This window comes from Pipistrellus kuhlii, unplaced genomic scaffold, assembly GCF_014108245.1.
Source record: "Pipistrellus kuhlii isolate mPipKuh1 unplaced genomic scaffold, mPipKuh1.p scaffold_m20_p_12, whole genome shotgun sequence".
NCBI classification, from domain to species: Eukaryota; Metazoa; Chordata; class Mammalia; order Chiroptera; family Vespertilionidae; genus Pipistrellus; species Pipistrellus kuhlii.
Window position 1 is genome coordinate 37,652,683 of NW_023425427.1, and position 22,858 is coordinate 37,675,540.

Consider the following 22,858-nt stretch of genomic DNA (forward strand, 5'->3'; position numbering starts at 1 on the left):
ATTCTGGAAAAGGTTTTGCTAAGCCTGTGGCTTTACTATTGTGCCCTACAAACCACTAAGTTCGAGTTTAATTGAACCAAGATAACAAGTGAATTGCAGACAGTAGTACATCAGAGAAAATAGTCTGAAGCCGGGTCAATCATTTCCAGACACACAAAAGAGGAATGAAATGTTGACTCCAGGTTAGAAAAGATTTTTGTGGTGTGCGGCATAATTGGTTATGGTTTTTTCAAACATAAGTAGTGAGAGTGAGTCCAGACTGAGCAAGACTCTCTGCCCAATGGATGAAAATTGGAGTTGGATTAAGGTTGACAAAGTGAAACTTTTTTTAAAAAAAAATATACTTTTAACCTTTTGACCCACTTTACCCATTTCTTCCACTCCATGCCCAACATACTCCTGTGCTTCCAGTGACCACCAATTTGTTCTCTGTATTGCTAAGCTTGTTTTTTTTTTTTTTTTTTTTTAAATTCTTAGAGTCTCTATATAAGACAGATCCTAAAATATTTGTCTTTCCCTAGAAGGACTGATTGCCTGTGGACCCCGTTGGGACTGAAACTAAAGATAGCCAGAGAAAATGTCTTATTATGCCTTCCATAGAACAAAATTTCTAATCATCATCATCATCATCACCGTCATAAATAAGCATTTAATCTACAAATTTTTATGCAGTTTTCCCTTATAGAGAAGATGCCTTTGGCAAATGACCACATTGTTTTCCACCTTCCTAAAAAATAGCAACTCAGTCAGGCAAGTGATTTGCACAAGGCCTCGTAGTCTCAGAGCATCCAATAGCTCTCATTTTTCTATAGACACAATTTCTATTTCTCAGCCTAAAAGTAAAATACGTACTCAAAGTCATAATCAGAGTTTTTCTCATGAGTGCACTTACATGAAACCTTTAAGACCCAGGAGCTTCCTTTCTTACTCTTCATTTTGAAATGTCCTACCACGCATAACCTACTTTAGGAAGACTTTGCCGTTTACTGGTGTGAAACATGCCTCATGTTTTCAGAGGATCCCTGGGACATTCCTCGCTTGTCCACATTAAGATCTAACATACCTGCTTCTTCCTAAAATTCAAAGGCTTGCCATCGTGACCTACTGAGGTTGCATCTTTTGTACATTCATCCTCTCTCCTCACTTAGAGCATCCAACCTGAACCTGGTCTTCAGGGATAGGGCAGTGAAACAGCCAGCTTCCTCAAATCATCCAAATTCAGGCAACAGCTGCAATCTTATAAGTCGCTGCCTCAGTGACAAGAGGGGGCTCTGCCCACTCAGCCCTGCTTCTTATGGACAGAGAACACAGCAAGGGGGTGAGAAAGTCACCCTAACCCTCCTCTCTACAAATCTGGTGGTAGTTATGGATCCAAAACAAGACAAAAAAAAAAATAACCCAGGAAATAAAGGAACTGAATGACAATGGCAATGGATTGTCAAAAGAATCTGTATTTTGGGTTACACTTGGGATTTTCCCAGGAAGGAAATGCACATTTGACCTAACTGCAATGATGAGCGTGACGTAGGGAAAAATACTGAGCAGGCTCATCAGTGTCACATTCAGGCAGAAAGAAAGGTTTGATACGATAACATGGGGTCCAGTGGTTAGTAGATGCTTAAGACTTTGTTCTCCCTCCCACTTCCCCTTCCTTCCCCCGACACACACATCTGGAGCATGTTCTGTGTCCAGAGGAGCCTTTTTGTTTGTTTAATTTGTCATCACTTAGTCTGTCTTCAGCGCCGTGTACATGTTCAGGCTTTTATTTCAAAGGGGATTCTCTCCTGATTCTGGTGTCACTTCCTACATTTCTGCAACAAGAAATTCCCCCAGCAGCTGTACTCATTTTACAAACACAAATGTACCTTATTAATGCTATTTCTCAAGGCAAAGGGTTTAAAAATACTCGCTACACATTTGTTTATTTATATGAAAAATATCAGAGCTTTTCACAGCTAGATTTAGTGCATATAGCAAACCCCGTGAGTGTGTGAGAGAAATAGAAGCGATTCCAGCAGATGGCATGGTCGGAAGCAAAGGGTTTGCAAATGCGAGGAACAGCACAAACCCACATGGAGAGGTCTGAATGGCTATAATGGTGCCGCCATTATACAGGAGAATAAAGAAGGGCATTACGTTAAGAAACACAGGGGCAGAGTCTTAACTCCCCTAAGCACGCCGCACACAATGGGGATTCGGAACACGGGTTGCTATCGGACAATATGCCACACACAGCTTTTATTTCAGTTCCAGCAGAAAAACAATATTGACACATTTCCTTCTCTCCGCTTCCTACTTTATCCAATAGAGGAGGTAACAATAGCATCTGCTGCACTTGGCTGGAGCCTGGGAAGAGGAAATTGTGGATCATGAGCCTCCCAGGCATATGGCCACTAAAATGCTCGCACAACAGCCACAGCACAGCCAGGTGACAGCTCCAGCAGGAGCGGCGGACACACTGGCCGGCACAGCGACCCAGGACAGCGTGCAGAGCCATGTTCGGTGGCCTGATGTGGTTTCTCCCATCACAGCTCCAACCTAGCTCCAGCCATGACTGCAAAGCAAGGTGAGTGTCCCTCTGACATTGCCTCCTCCGTCCTCTGGGCCCTTGAGCATTTTCTGCTGCCCCAGCCTCATGGCCCCTTGGCTGACCTGCACACCCAGGCTGCGCCCTGGCTCCTCATCAGCCCTCCTTCTAATTGGCCTTGAAGATCTGTGATACTTAATTGGCTCTAATGCATCAAAATTACCTACTCTGACCATCTTAGTTCCACACATAATGCCTCCTGCCATTATACAGGTGCTTTCTGATTACTCTAATTCACCTAGAAAATGTTAGGGACTCTTTAATCAAATTAATGTGAGCAAAATTAAAAGGACCAGAATGTAGTGGGGAACATATTAGACCAGCAAGAGTCTATGGGAAAGCTGCAAATCTTGTGCTTCATTTTAGTTTTTTCATCTCTAAAATCAAAGACATGGAGGGGGACAAGGAAGATGGAGAGATAGTGAAAGAGAGAGACAAGAAAAGAGAATAGAAGAGAAGAGAAGGGAAGGGAAGAAAGAAGAGAGTGGGTTTTTTTTTTTTTTTTTTTTTAGGCTTGAAATGTCCCTTCTGGGTCTATGATTCACTTATTTATTATGAGTAAATGATATTCGAGTTTTTGAGTTAAGAAATAAAAAGTCTATCACTCCTAATTTACAAGAGGACCCAAAGGAAATATTTTTGAGAAACGATGAAAAGTAAGTAAAGAGTACAAGATTTCCCACCACACAAGCTGACATTTCAGCAAACATCAGGTAGCAGACATGAACCAAATTAAATGGATTTTCCTCCGCTTTCTAAAAATTGCCCATTTCTTAATATGAACTGGAACAGGTGGACCCAGGGGCTTTGGCTCTGCTCACCCAGCCCCAGGAGGGAAATCCACAGTGAACCGAGACAAGCTGGTCAGAGTGGGAAGAAAGACTCCCAGTCCAGTACCCAGTACCTTCCCAGTCCAGTACCTTCCAGCTTCAGCCATGCAGCCTGTGGGGTGAGGGGGTGGCGTGGGGGAGTAAATGAGGCCACAACTGCTCCTTGCTTCTGGCAGCAAGAGGCGGAGTCCGTGCTGCCACCCCTTGAATCAGGGCTAGCCCTTGCCTTGCTTTGAGCAAAAGAATGCGGTGATGGAAGTGATGATGTGTGACTTCCAAGCCTCCCTGTCAACAGGCCTTGTACATCCCTCCTTCCATCCCCTGGACCCGGAGACCATCCGACCAGGATGAAAGTCCTCGGGAGACAGAGGCTGGCTCTCCCAGCCCTTCTAGCTGACTGCAAACGAGACCCCCATGGGAAGAGATAGCGGGCCCCTCCCCGCCCCAAGTCAGCCACAGGATACTGAGACACACAGACTGTGGCATTGAAGCCAGGAAATGGGGGTTGGTATTTGTAGGCAATAATGATTAAGTAATTGATTTATCCCCATTTCAGGAAAGTGGCCAACTGTGAAGAACACAGCTGTATCAGACACTGAAGTACAACTACACTTAAAACAAATGGTTCAATGTTCAAAACTAACCCAAGTTAAAACAGACAAAAACAGGGAAGGCCCAGTTTTTCATAATAATCACAATTCAAATAGACAGCTATTTGCTTAAATTCTCACAGAGTTTAAGCAAGTAGTTGTCTATCTTTCTGATGAGAATAGAAGAGCATAGTTAATCCTGATCCCTCATTTATTTTATCTGTTTAGATAAAGTCTCTAAGCAACTCTGTGAACTGAGGAAAGTCTTAACTACTGACTCTTGATGGACTGACTTATAAACAAGAGTGTGCAGTTTTATTTTGGTGCGGTCCCATTTGTTTATTTTCTCCTTAGTTTCCATTGTCCTAGGAGCGGTATCGGTGAAGAAATTGCTTCGGCATATGTCTGAGATTTTGCTGCCTATGGATTCTCTTAGGATTTTTATGATTTCCCATCTTATGTTTAAGTCCTTTATCCACTTTGAATTTATTTTTGTATATGGTATAAGTTGGTGGTCTAGTTTCTTTTTTTGGCATGCCTTTGTCCAATTTTCCCAACACCAAAATAAAAAGCTTCTGCACAGCAAAAGAAACATCAACAAAAAAACAAGAAAGCCCACTGCATGGGAGAACATATTTGCCAATGTTATATCTGATAAGGGCCTAATCTCCAAAATTTATTAGGGAACACATATATCTTAACAAAAGAAAAATAAACAATTAAATCAAAAAATGGGCAAAGGACTTAAATAGACACTTTTTGAAAATGGACATACAAAAGGCCATGAGACATATGAAAACATGCTCAAAGTCACTAATCATCTGAGGGATGCAAATCAAAACCACAATGAGGTATCAAGCCTGTCAGAATGGCTATCATCAACAAATAGACAAACAAGTGCTGGCAAGGGTGTGGAGAAAAAGGAACCCTTGTACACTTCTGGTGGGAATGCAGACTGGTGCAGCCACTGTGGAAAAACAGTATGGAGTTTCCTCAAAAAATTTAAAGTGGAATTCCCATTTGACTGAGTAAATCCCACTTCCATGAATATGTCCCAAGAAATCAGAAACACCAATCAGAAAGGACTTATGCACCTCTATGTTCACAGAAGCACAATTTACAATAGCCAAGATTTGGAAACAACCTAAGAGCCCATCGGCAGATAAGTAGATTTAAAATAGTGGAATACTATGCTGCTGTAAAAAAGAAAGAACTCTTTTACCATTTGCAACAGCATGGATGGACCTGGAGAGCATTATGCTAAGCGAAATACGTCAGTCGGAGAAAAATAAATATCACATGATCTCACTCATATGTGGACTATAATGAATAACATAAATTGATGAATAAAAAGAGATCCAGAGACACAGAAGCATCAAACAGTCTGTCAATCTTCAGAGGAAAAGCAAAGGAGAGTGAGGATGGAGGGTAAGAAAAGGGGGATAAGAGATCAACCAAAGGACTTGTAAGCATGCAACCAATGGACACACACACTGTAAAAAATCAATAAAAATGTTAAAAAAGGAAGAGCCCGTGTCCCGTTCACTTGAATTCCCTAATGGTGGCACCTCTGGGTCATAAAGGTAGACTTGTTAAGTGCCAAGAGACATTTTAGAGTCAAGTCTTTGGTTTGTTCAGTTGGTGATCAAGATAGGGAATGTTTTTTTTGGTGATTCTTCAAGTAAGGAATTAAGTTATCTATATACTTCAACAGTAATTCTCAAGATAAAGTTAAGTCTCATAGAGAAGTTCTCCCAATGTTTAAAAAAGCATGCCATTCAAAGGAGTGCTTTCAAGTTTAAAACTTTGAGGCGGGCTCCTGTTGGGATGCACAGATTCTGCCACAATAAAAAGTCAGTTTTGCTGCTATAGCAGCGGTTCTCAACCAAGGGTGATTTTTGCCCCATCAGAGACATTGGCAATGTCTGAAGACATTTTAACTTGTTGCAACTGTCAAGGGTGGCAGGGTTGTGTGGGGTGTGCTACTGGCACCTGGTGGACAGTGGCCAGGGAACTGCAAAATGTCCTCCAATGCACAGCACAGCCCCCACAACAAAATCACATACCCCAATGTCCATGCTGAGGCGGCTGAGGAATCTGGACTGGTAGTACCAATCCATTCTGGAAAGTAAAGAACTTTTTCCAGTGCAATGAAATAATTATGACAGTATATATGCATTATTAAAGTGTTAATTATTGTAATCATCACTTATCTTCTAAGTCCACATACACATTTTGATTCTAAATCGCAAATTACTTAGAAGTAGAGCTCTCATTTCAGAAACTGTCATAGTATTGTTTGTTGATTGATAGTAATAGAACCAATTTAAATAACCACCGCACTGATGAAAATTATAATAAAGTAATCATAAACTATACAAAATGAAAATGACTACACACAATTATTGGCTTCTTTCTATGTGGCAGGTGCCTGGCTAATTATCACTTTACACATATAACCTAATTTAATCTTTATAAATAATTCTATGAAGGTCATGCTGCCATTATCTCCATTTTCCTAACCAGGAGATGACAGGTGTAAAAAGGTTAAATAACTTGTCTCACGTCCTAGATCTAGGAAATGGCGCAGCTAGGATTTGAACTCTCATAAGCTGATTTCATTTTCACCATCTGCTGCTGCCCCCAAAGGGACCATTAGATCTGCTAAGAGCCATCTCTGTTGTGGGCTCAGGACAGTTCTGCTCTCATTTGTGTAACGTACACTAAGCAAAATAGAGAATGGCAGTATGGAATAGACTAAGAGGAGAACATGTGAGTCATAAAACATGGGTTCTCAGGCAGATTCCCTACTTACTGGTTGGGTCTTCAGTCAGGGTCTCGGGTCTCAATTTCCTGATCTGTACAGTGAGGATGGCAAAAAAACACACCTACCATTTTTGTCATAAAGACTGAATCAAGTAAGTGATGGGAAGATGCTCTGTAAATGGTTGCATTCCCACACAAAAGTGATTTGATTGCTATTCTTGGGCATGGAATGGCAAGGTGATAGTTTCTCAGTTACCCCTGAAGGGATTTTTATGATATAGACTGAAATATGGATTTCAAATAAGATAGTTTAAAAAATATATTTTTATTGATTTCAGAGAGGAAGGGAGAGGGAGAGAGGAATAGAAACATGAATGATAAGAAAGAATCATTCATAAGCTGCCTCCTGCATGCCCAAACTGGGGATTGAACCCACAACCCTTGGGCATGTGCCGTAACCAGGAATTGAACTGTGACCTTCTTGTTCATAGGTGGATGCTCAACCACTGAGCAACACTGGCTGGGTGAAATGAGATAGTTACTTACAATATTGGCCTCACTTCTTGATTGCTTTAGATCTATAATGCTTCTTTTCAAACAAATATTCCATTTTATCTCTTCCCAGAACTCCAAACATCTTCTTCATTTTGAGTTTTATATTTCACACCTACTGGGGCTATTGTGCAATTCCTTTTGATGTTTCTTTTAGTTCAATGACTTTTAAACTGTTTCAGTGGAAATAAGATATTTTTCTCTGATAGGATTGTGCCATGATTATATTGCAGACTTGGCATCCTGTTTTATATCACTGTATTGTTCATAAATATAGAGTTTGTTTTTTCATGCAGAATTATTGGTATATGAGAACAGAACCTGGAATAGTTTCCATATGGTATAATTACTTCTCCTCACCTTAAAATGTTTCCATAAATAAGAACACAATTTGTATTTTCCACCCATTTTCTTATCTGGAGATGTTGGTTATTTTTAACAATCTAGTCTTTCAGCTACAGAAAGCTAGCTTCTTATATTACTTAATTTATACATGAAAATGAGTACCAGGTTTAAGGAAAATATGGGTGTACGGTTTGTACTTGTCAGCATCTCCAAACCATCACATGCCTTGGCAATACTTGCGGTCTTTGATCTGAAGAGATATTTGAATGGAACAAGAATAAAGAATGGAATTTAGAATGAGTGATTAAAAATGCATTAAACAATTTTCTGTACTCCTTTCAGCTCCTTTGGATCACAAGGTCTTTTATTTTTATGCTCAGATGCAATGCTTTCCAAAATCTTTTGACCTTCAGATGACTGTTGTTGTCAATACTGGGTTGGTATTAGAAATAAATGGTTATATTATTAATATGATCTAAGTAGTTTCTTGGTTGTGCTTTCCCATATAAAGTCAAAAAAAGATTATGAAGCTTGGATCTTAGGGATCTTTCCCACCCTACAATGTCACTTTATTTTTACTGGGCCTCACTCAGTGGCCCACGATGCCTCCAGGGCTTTATTGATCTAGGTCTGGCTCACATTCCCTGTTCCTCGCAGTTTTGAAGACTGGTTTGATTCTATGATGTGAAAGATTTAAATTATCTCTAAGAGGTCTAGTTTACTCTCCTTCAAATGTTTCATTTAGAAGATAGATTCAGGGAGGTCTGATCTATCCTTATTTCTTATTTATTCATAAATGAATACTTTTCTCCTATGAATAAAATATATTCCCTTGTTTCTAAGAGGGGTTAACATGACTCATAGTTAGTATATGGGTCAAGGGTTTATTATTACCTCAATGAAATGATAGCTTTATCCCAATTATTCATTCTTAACAAGAACCAAGTACTTAGAGAAAATTAGCTGTCGCATCCCTTTGGTACTAGTAGCATATTAACCACAAGTTCTTCTATAAAACCACCTAAAGCACTGAGCTCAAAAGGAGAAAGGGGAACAAAACTTCTTTATTTTCTAAGAGGAAGACTGAAACAATATGCAAAAATATAATATATGACCTCTATAAAACCTAAGCTTAGGAAAAAGCTTGAAAGTTCTCCCCTTTCTCTTTCAAGATCAAACTTTATAAATAAGGAGAAAAAAACATTGCATGTCTCTAGTTATGCATTATATAGCTATCTGTGAAGAGGTTAAGAGCACCTGTCCATCTGATGACCACTCAGTCAACAAATATGTGGTTTCTGCAAGAAGAGTCAGAACTAGACATAAGTAGGCAAAAGAGTCATGGACTTTGAAATGGGCCTAAATTTATGAGCCATTTGACCTTGAGCAAATCACCTATGACCTCTCTATGCTTAATTGTTCCTCACAAGTAAAATATAGTGTTTTGTGGATTAAATGAGGGTAACTAAAAGTGTTTGGTAATACTTAGAAAACAGTAATGGTTCAGTAATTGGTAGCTATTGTGAATATGTTAAGATGATTAAGGGGTCAAAGAGACACATGCTAGCAATTACCTCTGACACAGAAAGAGTGAAATAAAGGCTAGATTATGGGAATGTGATGTGGGGTCAGAAAGGAAGGAATGGCTCCTCTGACCAGGTCATCCGGAGTGGCTGTAAAGTAAAATGCCCTCTATACAGGCCAGGCAACCTGGGGCACATAATGGCTTTGTCACTACTAGTGGTATCAGTTCTGGCAGCTAAGCTGACCTGTCATGGCCTCTGTTTTTTAATTGTGTGAAATGAGAGATAAAGTTCCTAAGATTCCTACCTCTGAAGGTGATTTGGAGGGTGGGGGATGGTAGAAGATCAGTGAAACATATAAAAGACTTAGAAGAGGCCTCCCCAGTTGAGAAGAGAGTATATTTGATGTTGACTAAGGGTTCAACATTCTTAACTACTATTATAGCTATAAAATAGGGAGCTATTTCTATATTTATTCATGAAATGGAAGACATGTGGGAAAGGACATAAATGATGGAGCAGTAGAAAAAGGGATTCAGAAATAGGTGTAAAAAAAAGACAAAGGCAGTTTTAAAAATGAAACTGTCTTTAAAATATTCAAACATAAAGATATACAAATATAGTCTTGTGTTAAAAAGCAGCGAACGAAAGATAGTCCAGCCTTTCAATGATCTTACTATTTCTGCAAAAATTCCCAAAGTGCCATATAGACTTCAACTAAGTTCAGCACACAATTATTGAGCACCTACCATGATGTAAGAGCAGTGGTAGAAATGTGCATAATCCATAGTCCTCATCCTCTAAGATTTCACAGCCTATGCGACTGTACACACAAAGCTAACTATACTAAGTGTGAACATAATCCTTTATGCAAGCTCAGAGAAGAGACTGTTTAATTCTTCCAGTGGGGAAAGGAATGGGGAATGACCTTTAAAGGTTTCTCCAGGGTTCCACCTTAGATGTCTATACTATGAAGCAATTCCTATAAACGGAGAGCGGAGCTGTGTGTAAAACGACGGGGAGTGGTGAGGGTTTGGAGAACTGGATAGAGCATTCCAGCTTAAAAACACTCAAGTTCAATTTGTTTACAACAAAAACAAACACTCCCACTTACATCACCAAAGCCATCTGAGGCCAGTTTGCAACCTTTACGAGGCAACATGAGAAGCACTCTTTGATTTGGTTTATGAAACAGGGTTGAACATCGTCAGAGAGAGACGGGGAATAGGTAAGATTCTAAATTGGTTGAAGATCACGTGCTGAGAGCCAGAGATGAAAGAACTTAGAATGTTCAGCAGGTGGCTGAAAGGGTGAACAATTAGACCTGCAGGGTGAGATCAGCCTAGGTCCGTGGTCGGCAAGTTGCCGCTTGTGAGCCACCTGCAGCTTTTTGGTCCCTTGCGTGTGGCTCTTCCACAAAATACCACCATGGCCTGGGCGAGTCTATTTTGAAGTAGTGGCATTAGAAGAAGTTTAAGTTTAAAAAGATTTGGCTCTCAAAAGAAATTTCAATCGTTGTACTGTTGATATTTGGCTCTGTTGACTAATGAGTTTGCCGACCACTGGCTTAGGTTAAGGGCTATGAACACAATGCTAAGTTCAAACTTTATCTTGAAGGCATTAAGAACCCCCACATTAATCTCTCTGTATCTTTAACGGCATCATTTTAAGAGTTCAGTGGTTTCTCAGGTCGTTATGAGATCATATTTGTTGTTTAAATAATTCTAACTCATAGTGTCAAAATGTTGTCTGTCACACTATGAAAAATCAGATGGCATTATCATGCTGGAAAATACTTAAATTAAAAAAAATAATCCATTCAATTAAATATTTAGGTATTTATAAACACTTGGTTAGTCATAGGATAGATGGCTCAGGTAACATAGATGACCTAAGTTCATGTTGAATTTTTCTCCCTAGGGCTTTAAATATACATTTGGCTTTTTAAAGACTTACTTATTAATATACCAATGATGTCCTATTATTGCATACTTCCACACTATGCACTGTTCTAAGTGCTTTGTGTGTATAATTCCATTTAAGAAGTTAAAATTCTTATTGTTATAAACAGTTAGCCCTTCTGTGAAGAAACAGAATCTAAGAGATAAGAACTTTCCAACAGGCACACAGCCAATGCGTGAACCGGCCAGAGCTTTACCCAGGCAGCTGCTGTCTCTGAGGGGGCACTCTTAATGCTGAGATTATATACTTGGTGTGAACTGATGGATGGCCAGACCTTATCTTTCCTTCTACACCCATTGAACAGACTCTCTCGCTCAGGAATGGGGTAGAACGTATCCTCTGTGACCCTCCAAACTTTTGTCCATGCTTGTTGCATTAGTCTATTCTTGTAAAACTTTCTTACTATTATTATTAGGATTTCTTCTCCATATAATGACTTTTTAGTCCTGGCATATTTATTACTACACAAAACTACTGAAGGAATGTGGATTTTCTTTTTTTTTTCTGCTCCTCCTCCCCCCTCCTTTTTCTGTTTTTTGTTTTGTTTGTTTGTTTGTTTTTATTTACACCAGACTTGTCCAACCACCTCCAATCTCACAGGATCTCCTGGGTAAAGGTTTGGGTTTTCTTTGAGTTTGTCACTGCTTCTTCAGTAAAGACAAAACAATTCAAGTCTGGCATCCGAAACGTCAAAACATGAAGTACAGTATGTAGATTCTAGACTACCTGGTGTGATGATTTGCGCCAGGACCCTGCCAACTACCAGCGGCATTTCTTTGTGGCATGGCTAGGGTAACTTTCTGCATGGCGCTTTCCTGCTCAGAGAGGTTGTCTACAGCAGCATTTCGAGGATGCCACATGAGCAGTTGTTATCTGGGATGACTTGAATTTGCCACCCTATCAGTACAATTATGCTCATGAGTTTTAACATTCTGGTGTCCAAGGATTCATAATGGTTTGAATGTTGGCAACATGGACATGGTCTCTCCTAAATAAAGAGGCCGAGGTTTCTCACCAGACACATGAGGTTACCTGTGGGTGAACACAGGACATTTCCCGGAGATCAGTTTATGCTGCATTTTTCCCTCACTGTGTTGTGGTTGCTGACAAATTTCTTCCACCAAATATACCGGCCCTTCTGCTGTTTGTTTCAATACCAGCTTCTCCAGAGCCTCAGGCACAGCACTTCCAAATGTCAGCAGCTATTAGCTCTGCACATTCATCTTTGTTTCCTTGTTTTTCCCGAGCCATCTATATCTCCCGAGCTGAGTGCAGGTGGCTTAACATAACTTAGGGGTGTGTATATGAGCGTGGGGTGGGGAGGGGAGGTAGGTATTTTCTAAAAAAATAAGGATTATAGTTACCTAAATAAAAAATAAGGCATTATGGTTATCTATCTTTTCCTTCCCACTTGTTTGAAAACTGTTCTGTGGGTCTCTCTAAGTATCTAGCATAAAGCCTTATGCCTTGCTTACAATCAACAGAGAGTAAAGGGCATTTTTAAAATTGTCTATCACCTGTTTATCTATCTATCTATCTATCTATCTATCTATCTATCTATCTATGTATCTATCTACCATCTTAGTTTTCCAGGACCTCACTTTAATTTACTGAAAACATTGAGAGAAAAAGCATGCCATATTTCAAAATGCAATGAATATATAATACTGCTTTTTTTAAGTAAAGACTTCCAAGTTAGCTTTCATATATATATATATATATATATATATATATATATATATATATATATATGTATATAAGACACACACACACACACACACACACACACACACACACACACTTGTGTGAACTGCAGTTTTGCTGTTAGGTATATAAGGGTGACATTTCTTCAGTTGAGCTCAAACTTCCTATTTCCCTATCCTGTGCCCAAACTCCATATGAAAACATTTTATGATTTAACACGTGACCCTCATTAATGCAGTTAAGCTTGTGACAGGCAGGAACACCTTGTAATCAGGCACAATGTCTCTTTGAGGCCTGCTAAGATGTAGGGTATATTTACTGGTCAAACTAGCACTTGATGAAAACAATGGGCAGGAGAACCTGAAATCTGTTTTTGTAATGCAAAAGCATTTGCTCAAATTAATAAAACTAATTTCTAGTTTTTAAGAATCATGCAAAAAACTGCACCACAGTGGCAGGTCCTCAAAGGTCCCTGTCCCGGTTACAGAAGAGCGAGACCTAGATTACAAGGCGAGACCCAATGGACTCCTCCATCTTTGCAGCTACCAGTACTTACACCAAACCCCATGGTCTCTCTTGTATTCTCATCTTTTGATCCAGAATACTGTCATTAAAACAAAAAACAAAATAAAGCATGGGGGAGTGGTATGGAATTTGTACAAAACTACACATATAAGGTAATGTTATTTGTTTTTTGTTGGGAAAAATAACTGCTAGGAGAGAGAACTACAACATTATCTTGTTTATAATTTGCCGTCCATTGTTTAACAATTACTACTGCAGAGTGGGTTAGTCAGGTGAATTTTGTTGCGTTTATTCTGGTCTATCCATTGTCCAACCTTTTTGTAAAAACTGAGAGTTATGCTATTAAGTCATCATAGAACTGGGTTTATAGTAGAAGCTTTGTTTCCTTCCTAATATACTTACACACTGAAATCTTAGTTTTCTGTGCAAGAAGCCAATAGTTCTCATATTTGAACTACTCAGTTTATAAAAAACTATTAGGAAGTTACATGAACTATACATTTATCCTATACAATAAAACCCTAATATGCAAATCAACCAAACAGTAGATAGACCAGTCGCTATGATGCACAATGACCACTAGGGGCAGATGCTCAATATAGGAGCTGCCCCTGCTGGTCAGTGCACAGGGGGCGTGCCACTCAGCCAGAAGCCGGGCTCACAGCTGACAAGTGCAGCAGCAGTGGCAGGAGCCTCTCCCAAGTTCGCTGCTGCAGGTGGGCGGGAAGGAGTGAGGAGTCCCTCACTATGAGAGGGATGTTTGCCGAGGGGGGTCCCAGAATGCGAAAGGGCATAGGCAGGGCTGAGGGGACCTCCCGAAAAGTGCACAAATTTCATGAAAAGGGACTCTAGTATAGCAACAAGTAGAATGTGAATAGATATCTTTAATAATCTGTTAGAGAAATACTCTAGAGAAACTCAGGAAACTGAAAGAATTCAGTTTCACATTGAAAATATGTGAACACATATATAATAGGGTCTGAGTGGTAATATAGAGGATGTCAGTCAGATTTGTCTAGATGTGACTTGATAATATTAACTTGCAGAAGACATCCTTAAGCAGTAAGAAATTCTCTGAAAGTGTATAAGTTTACAATATAATTTAGTTTAGGATTTTTCCCTACCATAGCTAAAAGTATATATCAGCCCAGCCCTTAAGAACTTGTTGAACAACCGTAATAAATATACACAAATACACACATATATACATATATACATATATACGAATATTCCTCTACACAGTTGAAACTAGAAACTAATTACAAGATTAACTCTCAGAGATCAACCAAAGGACTTGTTTGCATGCATATAAGCATAACCAATGGACACAGACACCAGGGGGGTGAGGGCATAAATGGGGGAGGAGAAGAGGGGAATAAGAACACATATGTGATACATTAATCAATAAAGAAAATAAAAAAATCTTAATTCTTTTCTGTTTCATGTTCATATATTTATGCCCATGTGCACACTTAACTTTGTGTTTAGCTATTTATTTTCACATGAAAGATAAAACAGCATGGTAAGGTATATGGATCTATATCAAACCCTTCCTTTTATTGTTAGTATGGGCCTCATTTAACTGAAAAACCCCACCTGCATTATTTATGAAGGTATTTACTGTCCCAGAGGATTAAGAAATTGGAAAGAGAATACCCAACGAGGAACCATTTGAGCTTTCTGTCTCTCCACACACCTGCCTGCGGGAAAGACAAATGCTCTCCGCCGCTCTTACCTGCAGTGCACAACCATCGGGCCTGCGTCCGGGGGGTTACAGGTTTTGACTCTCCGGAGGAAAGCGAGGAAAGGCGTGGGGTGCTCGGGGACGCCGTGGTCCGGCCAGGCGGTGAACTGGAATTGCCGCACCTCCCGCTTCTCGCTGGACCCGTTCTGTGGAGGAGGAACAGGGGCTGAGATGCTGGCTTCCTAGCCCAGGTTGTAAGGAGGAATAATGACATGGGAGAGGTACACAACAACATGCTTCTTGATTCCTCCCCCGGCCCGATAGCCTTTGGGAAGAAATCAACCCCGGGCTACTTGTGAATGACAAATGTCTGTTCAGGAAGATCAGATGCCTAGGTGAGAAGCATGCCATTTTTCAGGTGTAACCATCAGGAGCGCTCCTGTTATATTTTACAGGAAAAAGTGGTTCTTCCTCGTCTATTCTTCATTTGCCGAAACTTCCGTTCGGAGCAAGGGTTCCATATTTACTAATAAATCGACAAAGAGAAAAATGGCTGAGCGATAATGGAAGGGTTATTTCCCTCTTCACCGCTGCTGCCAGGGGGATCGAGTGATAAATAAAGCCTTAAGATACGTGATTTCTCAAAAGAATCTCTCTTTAATACTGGGAAGGGGGAAAGGAGGTAAAAACATAGACCCAGAGACAGGGAAGCATGGATCCGACTGTCAAACCTCAGAGGGAAGGTAGGGGAGGGTGGGGGTAAGGAGGAGAGATCAACCAAAGGACTTGTGTGCATGCATGTAAACCTAACCAGAGGTCACAGACAACAGGGAAGTGGGGGCATGTGTAGGGAGGGGTTTGGGATGGGGATGGAGGGTAGGGGGGAGATGGAGACAAATATGTGATACCTTAATCAATAAAGACATTTTTTTTTTTTTAAAGCAAACCTTGTAAAGTGCAAAGGTTCGAACACAGTATGTGGCCAGCTCCACGGTGTCGAGCAGCGTCACCTGGACCAGCCCGTGGGTTTCTGTGCCTCTGCTGGGCCAGTACTGGTCACACTTCACCTGGAAGAAAGCGGGGGTTGGGGGGTGTTGACACAGTCAGGGCAGGGCTCATCAGTTTCTCTATTAGCTCCAGGGCAAGCTGCCGTGGAAGGAAAACAGCTTTTCTGCGTTGCATTTCATGTTGGTCTTTTTCTGGCACGCATTCCTGTTATCCCAATATATGTAAATTACTGCTCTGATGCCAGTATAAACCACATTTTTCAAACGGGTAGGAATACTGAGCAGTAACAGATTCAATTTTCCCGGAGAAAAAAAGAAACTGCAGATTGTTGCCGGTAAAAAAGAAGTAGAGAGGTATTTGAAATGTCAAAATTCTCAAAAAGAAAACACCAATCTGTTCTGGGGTAGACGTTAAGAATGGCACCGGAAAGATCCCACGAAGGCATTTAAACCACACGGTGAGGCAGTTAGCCTTCATCCATCAAGGTTTAAAGGCGCATGTTATTTCATCTCGTGCTATCACGATTTCCAAACATGCTCATTTAAAGAAAAGTTGGCATAATATGTAAATCAATCAAAGTATAATAAACAACGTAGCATTTTTTTTAACATACAAGAAAAATGGTATTTGCATTCAAGACAAATTAAATCTGTAATGTCTAGGAAAAAATGAGCCGTCTGTTCTTAAAAAAAAAAGTCTCAGAGGGTCACACACTAGCAGTGCAAAGTTTAAATAATTTAAAATTTATTCATTTGAGATGAATAATCTACCATTTCTATGTGGAGCTGAAGAAAAGCACTTAAAAAGTATTCACCCAATTAATTTAACATTCAGCAAAGAATAATTCAAGGTCTGCAATACGACTCAAATTTACTGAATGTGTCCTTTGGGCATTAAAAAGCATAATGAAAAATGACACACACACACACACACACACACCGTATTTTCTAGCAAGGCCATAGATCAGAATATATTTACCCTTTCTATCTCAGATTAAAAGAAAAATGGGTGTAATTCTTATTGAAACAAATCAAAATGTATTTCTCTAGGCAAAGAAATCTAGTATTATTTAATATTAGGAAACACACCTTCTACTTGAAAAAGAAAGATGTGAAAATTACAAACATTGGATTGAAATAAAGCAATGAAGTATTATTAGCAAGAGTTAGAATTTTTTTGTCCAGTGATTAGTATTACTAGATAATTATTTGCTTTTATCCTATCTAATAAAATAGTAATATGCAAATTAACCACCACTCTGCTACACCCACAAGCCAAGCCCACCAGCCAATTAGACTGAGTATGCAAATTAACCACAACCAAGATGGCTGCAGCCACAGAGAGTAGGAGGGAGGTGTGGGTTTCCCTGGCAATGGAGAAGCCAAGCTTTCCACACACCCTGGCAGGCCCAGGCCTCTACTCAAGGGTACAAAGTTTCAATTATAGAAGGCAAATAAATTACAACATAAATGGCTGCCTCCACAGATCGAGCAGGAGGCTTAGCTCCGCTCCAGGCTACAAAGTTTCAATTGTATTAATAGAAGGTAAAAATAAATTCCAGATACCAAGGCCTCTTCTTGGGTTTCCCGGGGGCATAGCCGGCCTGCAAACCACCAGAGGCCCCCTGCTCAGGCTACCACACACCCCAAGGGAACTCCCACCCTGATCCAGGACACCCTTCAGGGCAAACCAGCCAGTCCCCACCCATCCACCAGGCCTCTAGCCTATCTAATAAGGGTAACATGTAGATTGGCTATCACTCCAACACACAAGATAGCTGCCCCCATGTGGTCAAAGATCCTGCCCCTTTGTGTACACAAGGTGGCCAGCAGGAGAGGGCAGTTGGGAGGAACCAGGCCTGCAAGGGAGGGCAGTTGAGAGGGACAGGCCTGCAAGGGAGGACAGTTAGGGGTGACCAGGCTGGCAGAGGAGGGAAGTTGGGGGCAAACATGCTGGCATGGGAGCAGTTAGACATCAATCAGGCTGGCATAGAGTGGTTAGGGGGTGATCAGGCTGGCAGGCAAAAGCGGTTAGGCACAATCAGGAAGGCAGGCGAGCATTTGGGAGTCAACAGTCTGAGATCGGGTCTAAATGGGCAGTCAGGCATCTCTCGAGGGGTCCCAGATTGGAGAGGGTGGAGGTGGGGCTGAGGAATACACACACACACACACACACACACACACACACACACATCCACCCCAATGCATGAATTTCATGCACTGGGCCTCTAGTATTGATTATAAATATCAGTATCATTCTGTGAGAAATATTGTAATTTTCTGTTTCATCGATAGAGATCTACCCCTCAAAGGACGCTGGACCCGTTAAAAAGAGAGAAGTTTTATCCTTTAAACAATTTCCTAAACAAGAAAAATAAAGATAAAAAGCCTAAATGTACAGTTAAACAATAACACAGAGATTAACTTTACAATGTTTGACTCCCGTTCCTGTATTTCAACAGCGAGACCACACAAAAATATCACCTAGCTCATGAAAAGCAAACAAAAATAGTTGGCAGTAAAATGGAAAAACTGTCTAATAGGATTTATAAAACATTATTTGCATGATTCCTAGATGCACAAAATAGTCTTCTGTGTATGGTATGTCTACCATATGTCCTAGCTCCAAGAAAGACAACATAAGGAAAAGACTGGCGTAGTGGTCAGGCCTTAGCACCTCTGTGTTTTCTGACCATCCATTAAAACCCAAGCTGCATCTGGACAGACCTAGCCAAGGCCTCTACATGAATGGAGCCAACACTGCTTATGCAGCCACCGTAGAAATGGAAGCGTGTATACACGTACACACACACACCCACCCCCCCCCCCCACACACACACACAAAGCCAGTCAGTTTTCAACCATGAAATTGATGTCAAATTGATGTCTCCCTGCAAAGGCCAGAAGTTACTTTGGAGGCCTCTAATTTCAACCTGGGGGAGGAGGCCAGCGATGTGTTAAGGTGAAGAATCAAGAGATAAACTCAAACTCATCACTTCACAGTTTCAGCTGGGTGGCAACCCTCTCCAATCAAAACCAACAGTGCAAATCCCAGCAGGACAAATGTCACCATGGTGGGCACAAAAAGAGAAGTAAATGGATGAGGCTCCGAATCAGATTCAATGCAATCATATTTCATAGTGTGGCCTTGGTTACCCTCCGACCTACTGGTGAGGTAAGACAAAGGGAATACATGAGCCGACCTTTTAGTGAGCTCTGGACAAATGGCTCCATTATTCAGAGGCTTTTCATCCACATATCCCCTCCATACCTAAGACGTCGGAGACACTAAAATTGTACTAATCATTCTCATAATGCTAGTAATACGTTTAGAACTGCAACTAGTACTGTCTTAGACTCCAAACCCTTTAGGAAAAAAAAAAAAATTTCCACCAAGCATGATGATAAGGAAAGAATATTGTGAATATCATTAGCTTAAAAAGAAAAGCTTTTGCACTCAATTTAAATAATGTACTTTAGTCTTATTTTTATAAAGAAGATGTTTTGAAATCAAAGTCATCTGCAAAAACTGGGCGCAATTCTTTAAAGCAAATATATTTAAACACTGCTGTTTCTCTCAGGAAATATTTCACAAAGGGAGTCTGTGGAAGACTAAATATTCTAACGTGTGAGCACAGGCACACATCGAGGCTGGGCAGACGGATTAGAAGCCGCCCTGAGCTTATCTGAGCTTATCTGACTGAATGGCTAACAGTCTTCCTTCATTAGTAAATACCTCGGCACTGCTTTTCCCAGCCTCATTCTCTGAGTAGCCTGCACAGGTTTCATCTGATTTCCGAGGGCCAAATTTAAGGGCTTAGTTTTACTGACAGCTATTCTTTGAAGTCTTTCATTTGTAGCCATTCACTAAACAAATAATATCTGATTTCAACATCAGAGAGCAAGTCCTCAGAGGTGCAGTGAGAAAAGACACAGGAGAACAATAAAAATGACCCCCCCCAATTAGCTAATGCAAATGAACTAGCTCCATTTTCCTCTCTTGAAATGTCTTCCCCATCTTTTTTTCCTGGGAGAGAACCTCAGAAGGTAATTCCAGAGAGGCTGACTAAGGACTTGTAGGCTCCATGCCTAGGGCTGGTGTGAGCACAGGTGTGTAGATAAGACCTAGAAGGCAGGAGCTCCTGAGTTCGAAGACTGGTTTTTGCTTTTTCCTATTTGATTCTAATACGAGACTACAAGTGACTCATGGACAGTCTGGCAGCATCGCTGGGTGACCGCTAAGCTGCTTCTCTATTTCTAGGACCGGAACCCCATGGGCTCATCTGTAAAATGGGAACACTATCTCTGCCATGCCCGGGCTATTATGAGGCTCCAAAATCATGACACTCAACTCAATGGCTAGCATAAGGAGGCATTCAAACAGGCAATAGCTATTATTATCAGTTAGATCATGTTCTCGATTCTATGTAGTTGTTAGAAACTACCTCAGCAATTCTAAATGTGAAAGAGGACATGTTTTTAAACCCAGCAGATATGTATTTAGGACAGTCTAGGTGGAAGGCAAGGTGTTAGCAGGTATAGGGGACACCAAAGTGAAATGACAGGTAGACCCTGCCCAAACCCATCAGCCTTATTGACTACAGAGCTGTGATTACATCTCCTGGCTCTCCAAAGAGGTTGTTGTGAGATTCCAAACATTTCCCTGCCATCTACCAGGGCCCAGGTATGCGGAGAGAAGAGGATGCCTTAGAGTGGGAGGTGGGGAAGCAGAGAAGAATCTGTTTGTTTGTTTAAAGAATATATTTTAAAGAAGAAGGAAGAGGGATAGAGTTAGAAATAGTATCAATGAAAGAGAAATATCAACTAGCTGCCTCTTGCGCGCCCCCTACTGGGGATGTGCCCACAACCAAGGCACGTGCCCTTGACCGGAATGGAACCTGGGATCCCTCTGTCCGCAGGCTGATGCTCTATCCATTGAACCAAACTGGTTAGGGTAGGCTGTAGTTTTGAAGCATCAGCTGGTACCTCTCCTTGAGGCCTAACCTACATGAGACAGTTCCGATTTCTGACTGAATTTCTGAGAGATTTGTTATTATCATCATAAAGTGATCACACTTAGATGGTAAGCTTTCATTTCTTTGTTACTATGGAAAGGAGAGGTTGACCACAGTTAAATGTAGGCTATGAAATTAATTCATTTGACCTCTTTCATGACATACCATCAAAAGCGAGGTGATAAAGGGATAAAACAAATATTAAAGGTCTTCAGAAGAGAGTATCTTGAGGATTTGACTAGTGGGTCTCCTGACTGCTTTAGGGGACTGCGTTCCTCTGGTTCCACATTGGCTCACACGTGGCTTGTCCTTACCCTGGAAGGGCCTGGCACGTCACAGGCACTGAGCATCTGGAAGCCGACAGTATAAGCAACTATACTGTGGTCTAGGTTGGCTTATTTTCAAGTGGGCTAGGATTTTGTGAAAATAAAACCTCCTCCTTCCCAGTTAATGAAGACTTATTGAGTGTGGCAGCATGGCCAAGCATCAAAATTCCAATTGTAACGAACCAAGACCTCTGAAGGGTCCCAGCATCATCAAGACCAAATGCATTTGCCACATGGCATTTTGAGAAGCCTGCCTGGGCTTATTTTGCCAAAGAAGGACCTAGGCAGACAATGAATGATGAATGGGCAACCATGACTGCTGCTGAAAGTGACTGGAAATCAATATCTAATAAGTTTGGGTACAGGATTCTACTGTGACAGAAGTATGCTAACATACGATAGCATGAATCAAAGTTGTTAATGGAAGTGAGGAAATGTTAACACACACTTATCAACACCTATTTAAGAAGGTCCATAGCAGCAAGAGAAAGTTTTAGAGAAATGTTAGGATATATTTTAGTGGACAGAAACAAATTGTATACTAAACTGTTTATTTCTTAGGTTATAATATCTCCTTTGGATGTTTTTAAGACCACTTTTAATACTTAATTTTTCACAAGGATAGCGATCACCTCAATGATTCTACTGTCTCTTAACAAAACCATCTGTTTTATGTATTTCCCCTTTTCATTAGCACTTTGCTGACCAAAATTTAGTGAAATATCAAGGGCAATGGAAAACCTGAAATGAGAGTAATGTTAAAGAATTTACTACCAGTGAAGTAATAGCTTTTCATGAAAGAAACTATAAAGTTGAAAAATATTATTCTCTAAATAAACCAAATTATGTATCATAAAACTGCTTATTGGCTCATTGAATTATTCTAACATTTTCCAAACCATTTGTTAATTAAGAAGAATGGACATTCTTTTTGTTTTATGTGTGCTATAGACTGAACATTTGTGCTGCCCTAAAACTCTTATGTTGAAACCTAACCCCCTGTGTGACAGAATTAGGAGATGGGGCCTTTAAGAAGTCAAATCAAAAGAGTTAAGCTGAAACCGGTTTGGCTCAGTGGACAGAGCATCAGTCTGCGGACTGGGGCGGGGGGTGGGGGGTGGGGAATCCCAGGTTTGATTCCAGTCAAGGGCATGTACCTTGTTTGCAGACACATCCCCAGTGGGGGGTGTGCAGGAGGCAGCTGACCAGTGTGTTTCTCTCTCATCAATGTTTCTAAATATCTCTCTTTCTTCCTCTCTGTAAGAAATCAATATCTAGGGAGGGGTTTGGGATGGGAATGGGGGAATAAGGACAATTATGTGAGACCATAATAATAATAAAAAAAAGAGAGATAAGAACCCATGGCACAGAATCAGTGCCTCAAAAGAGAGACCCCAGAGAGCCCTCTTGCGCCCCCCTGCCCCCCATCACATGAGGACATA

At 40.7% G+C, this 22,858-nt stretch overlaps 1 protein-coding gene across 32 annotated transcripts in view; it reads right to left on the reverse strand.

Moving 5' to 3' along the window:
• Window positions 1-22,858, reverse strand: part of PTPRD (protein tyrosine phosphatase receptor type D) — a 626,044-nt gene that overhangs the window by 30,413 nt on the left and 572,773 nt on the right. For all 32 annotated transcript variants that reach the window (XM_045580211.1, XM_045580213.1, XM_045580225.1 and 29 more), the window contains 2 exons: window positions 16,016-16,135; window positions 15,120-15,274 (listed from right to left, as the gene is read on the reverse strand). In XM_045580211.1, the coding sequence (XP_045436167.1) occupies window positions 15,120-15,274; window positions 16,016-16,135 (275 nt within the window). The remainder of the gene's footprint in view (window positions 1-15,119; window positions 15,275-16,015; window positions 16,136-22,858) is intronic.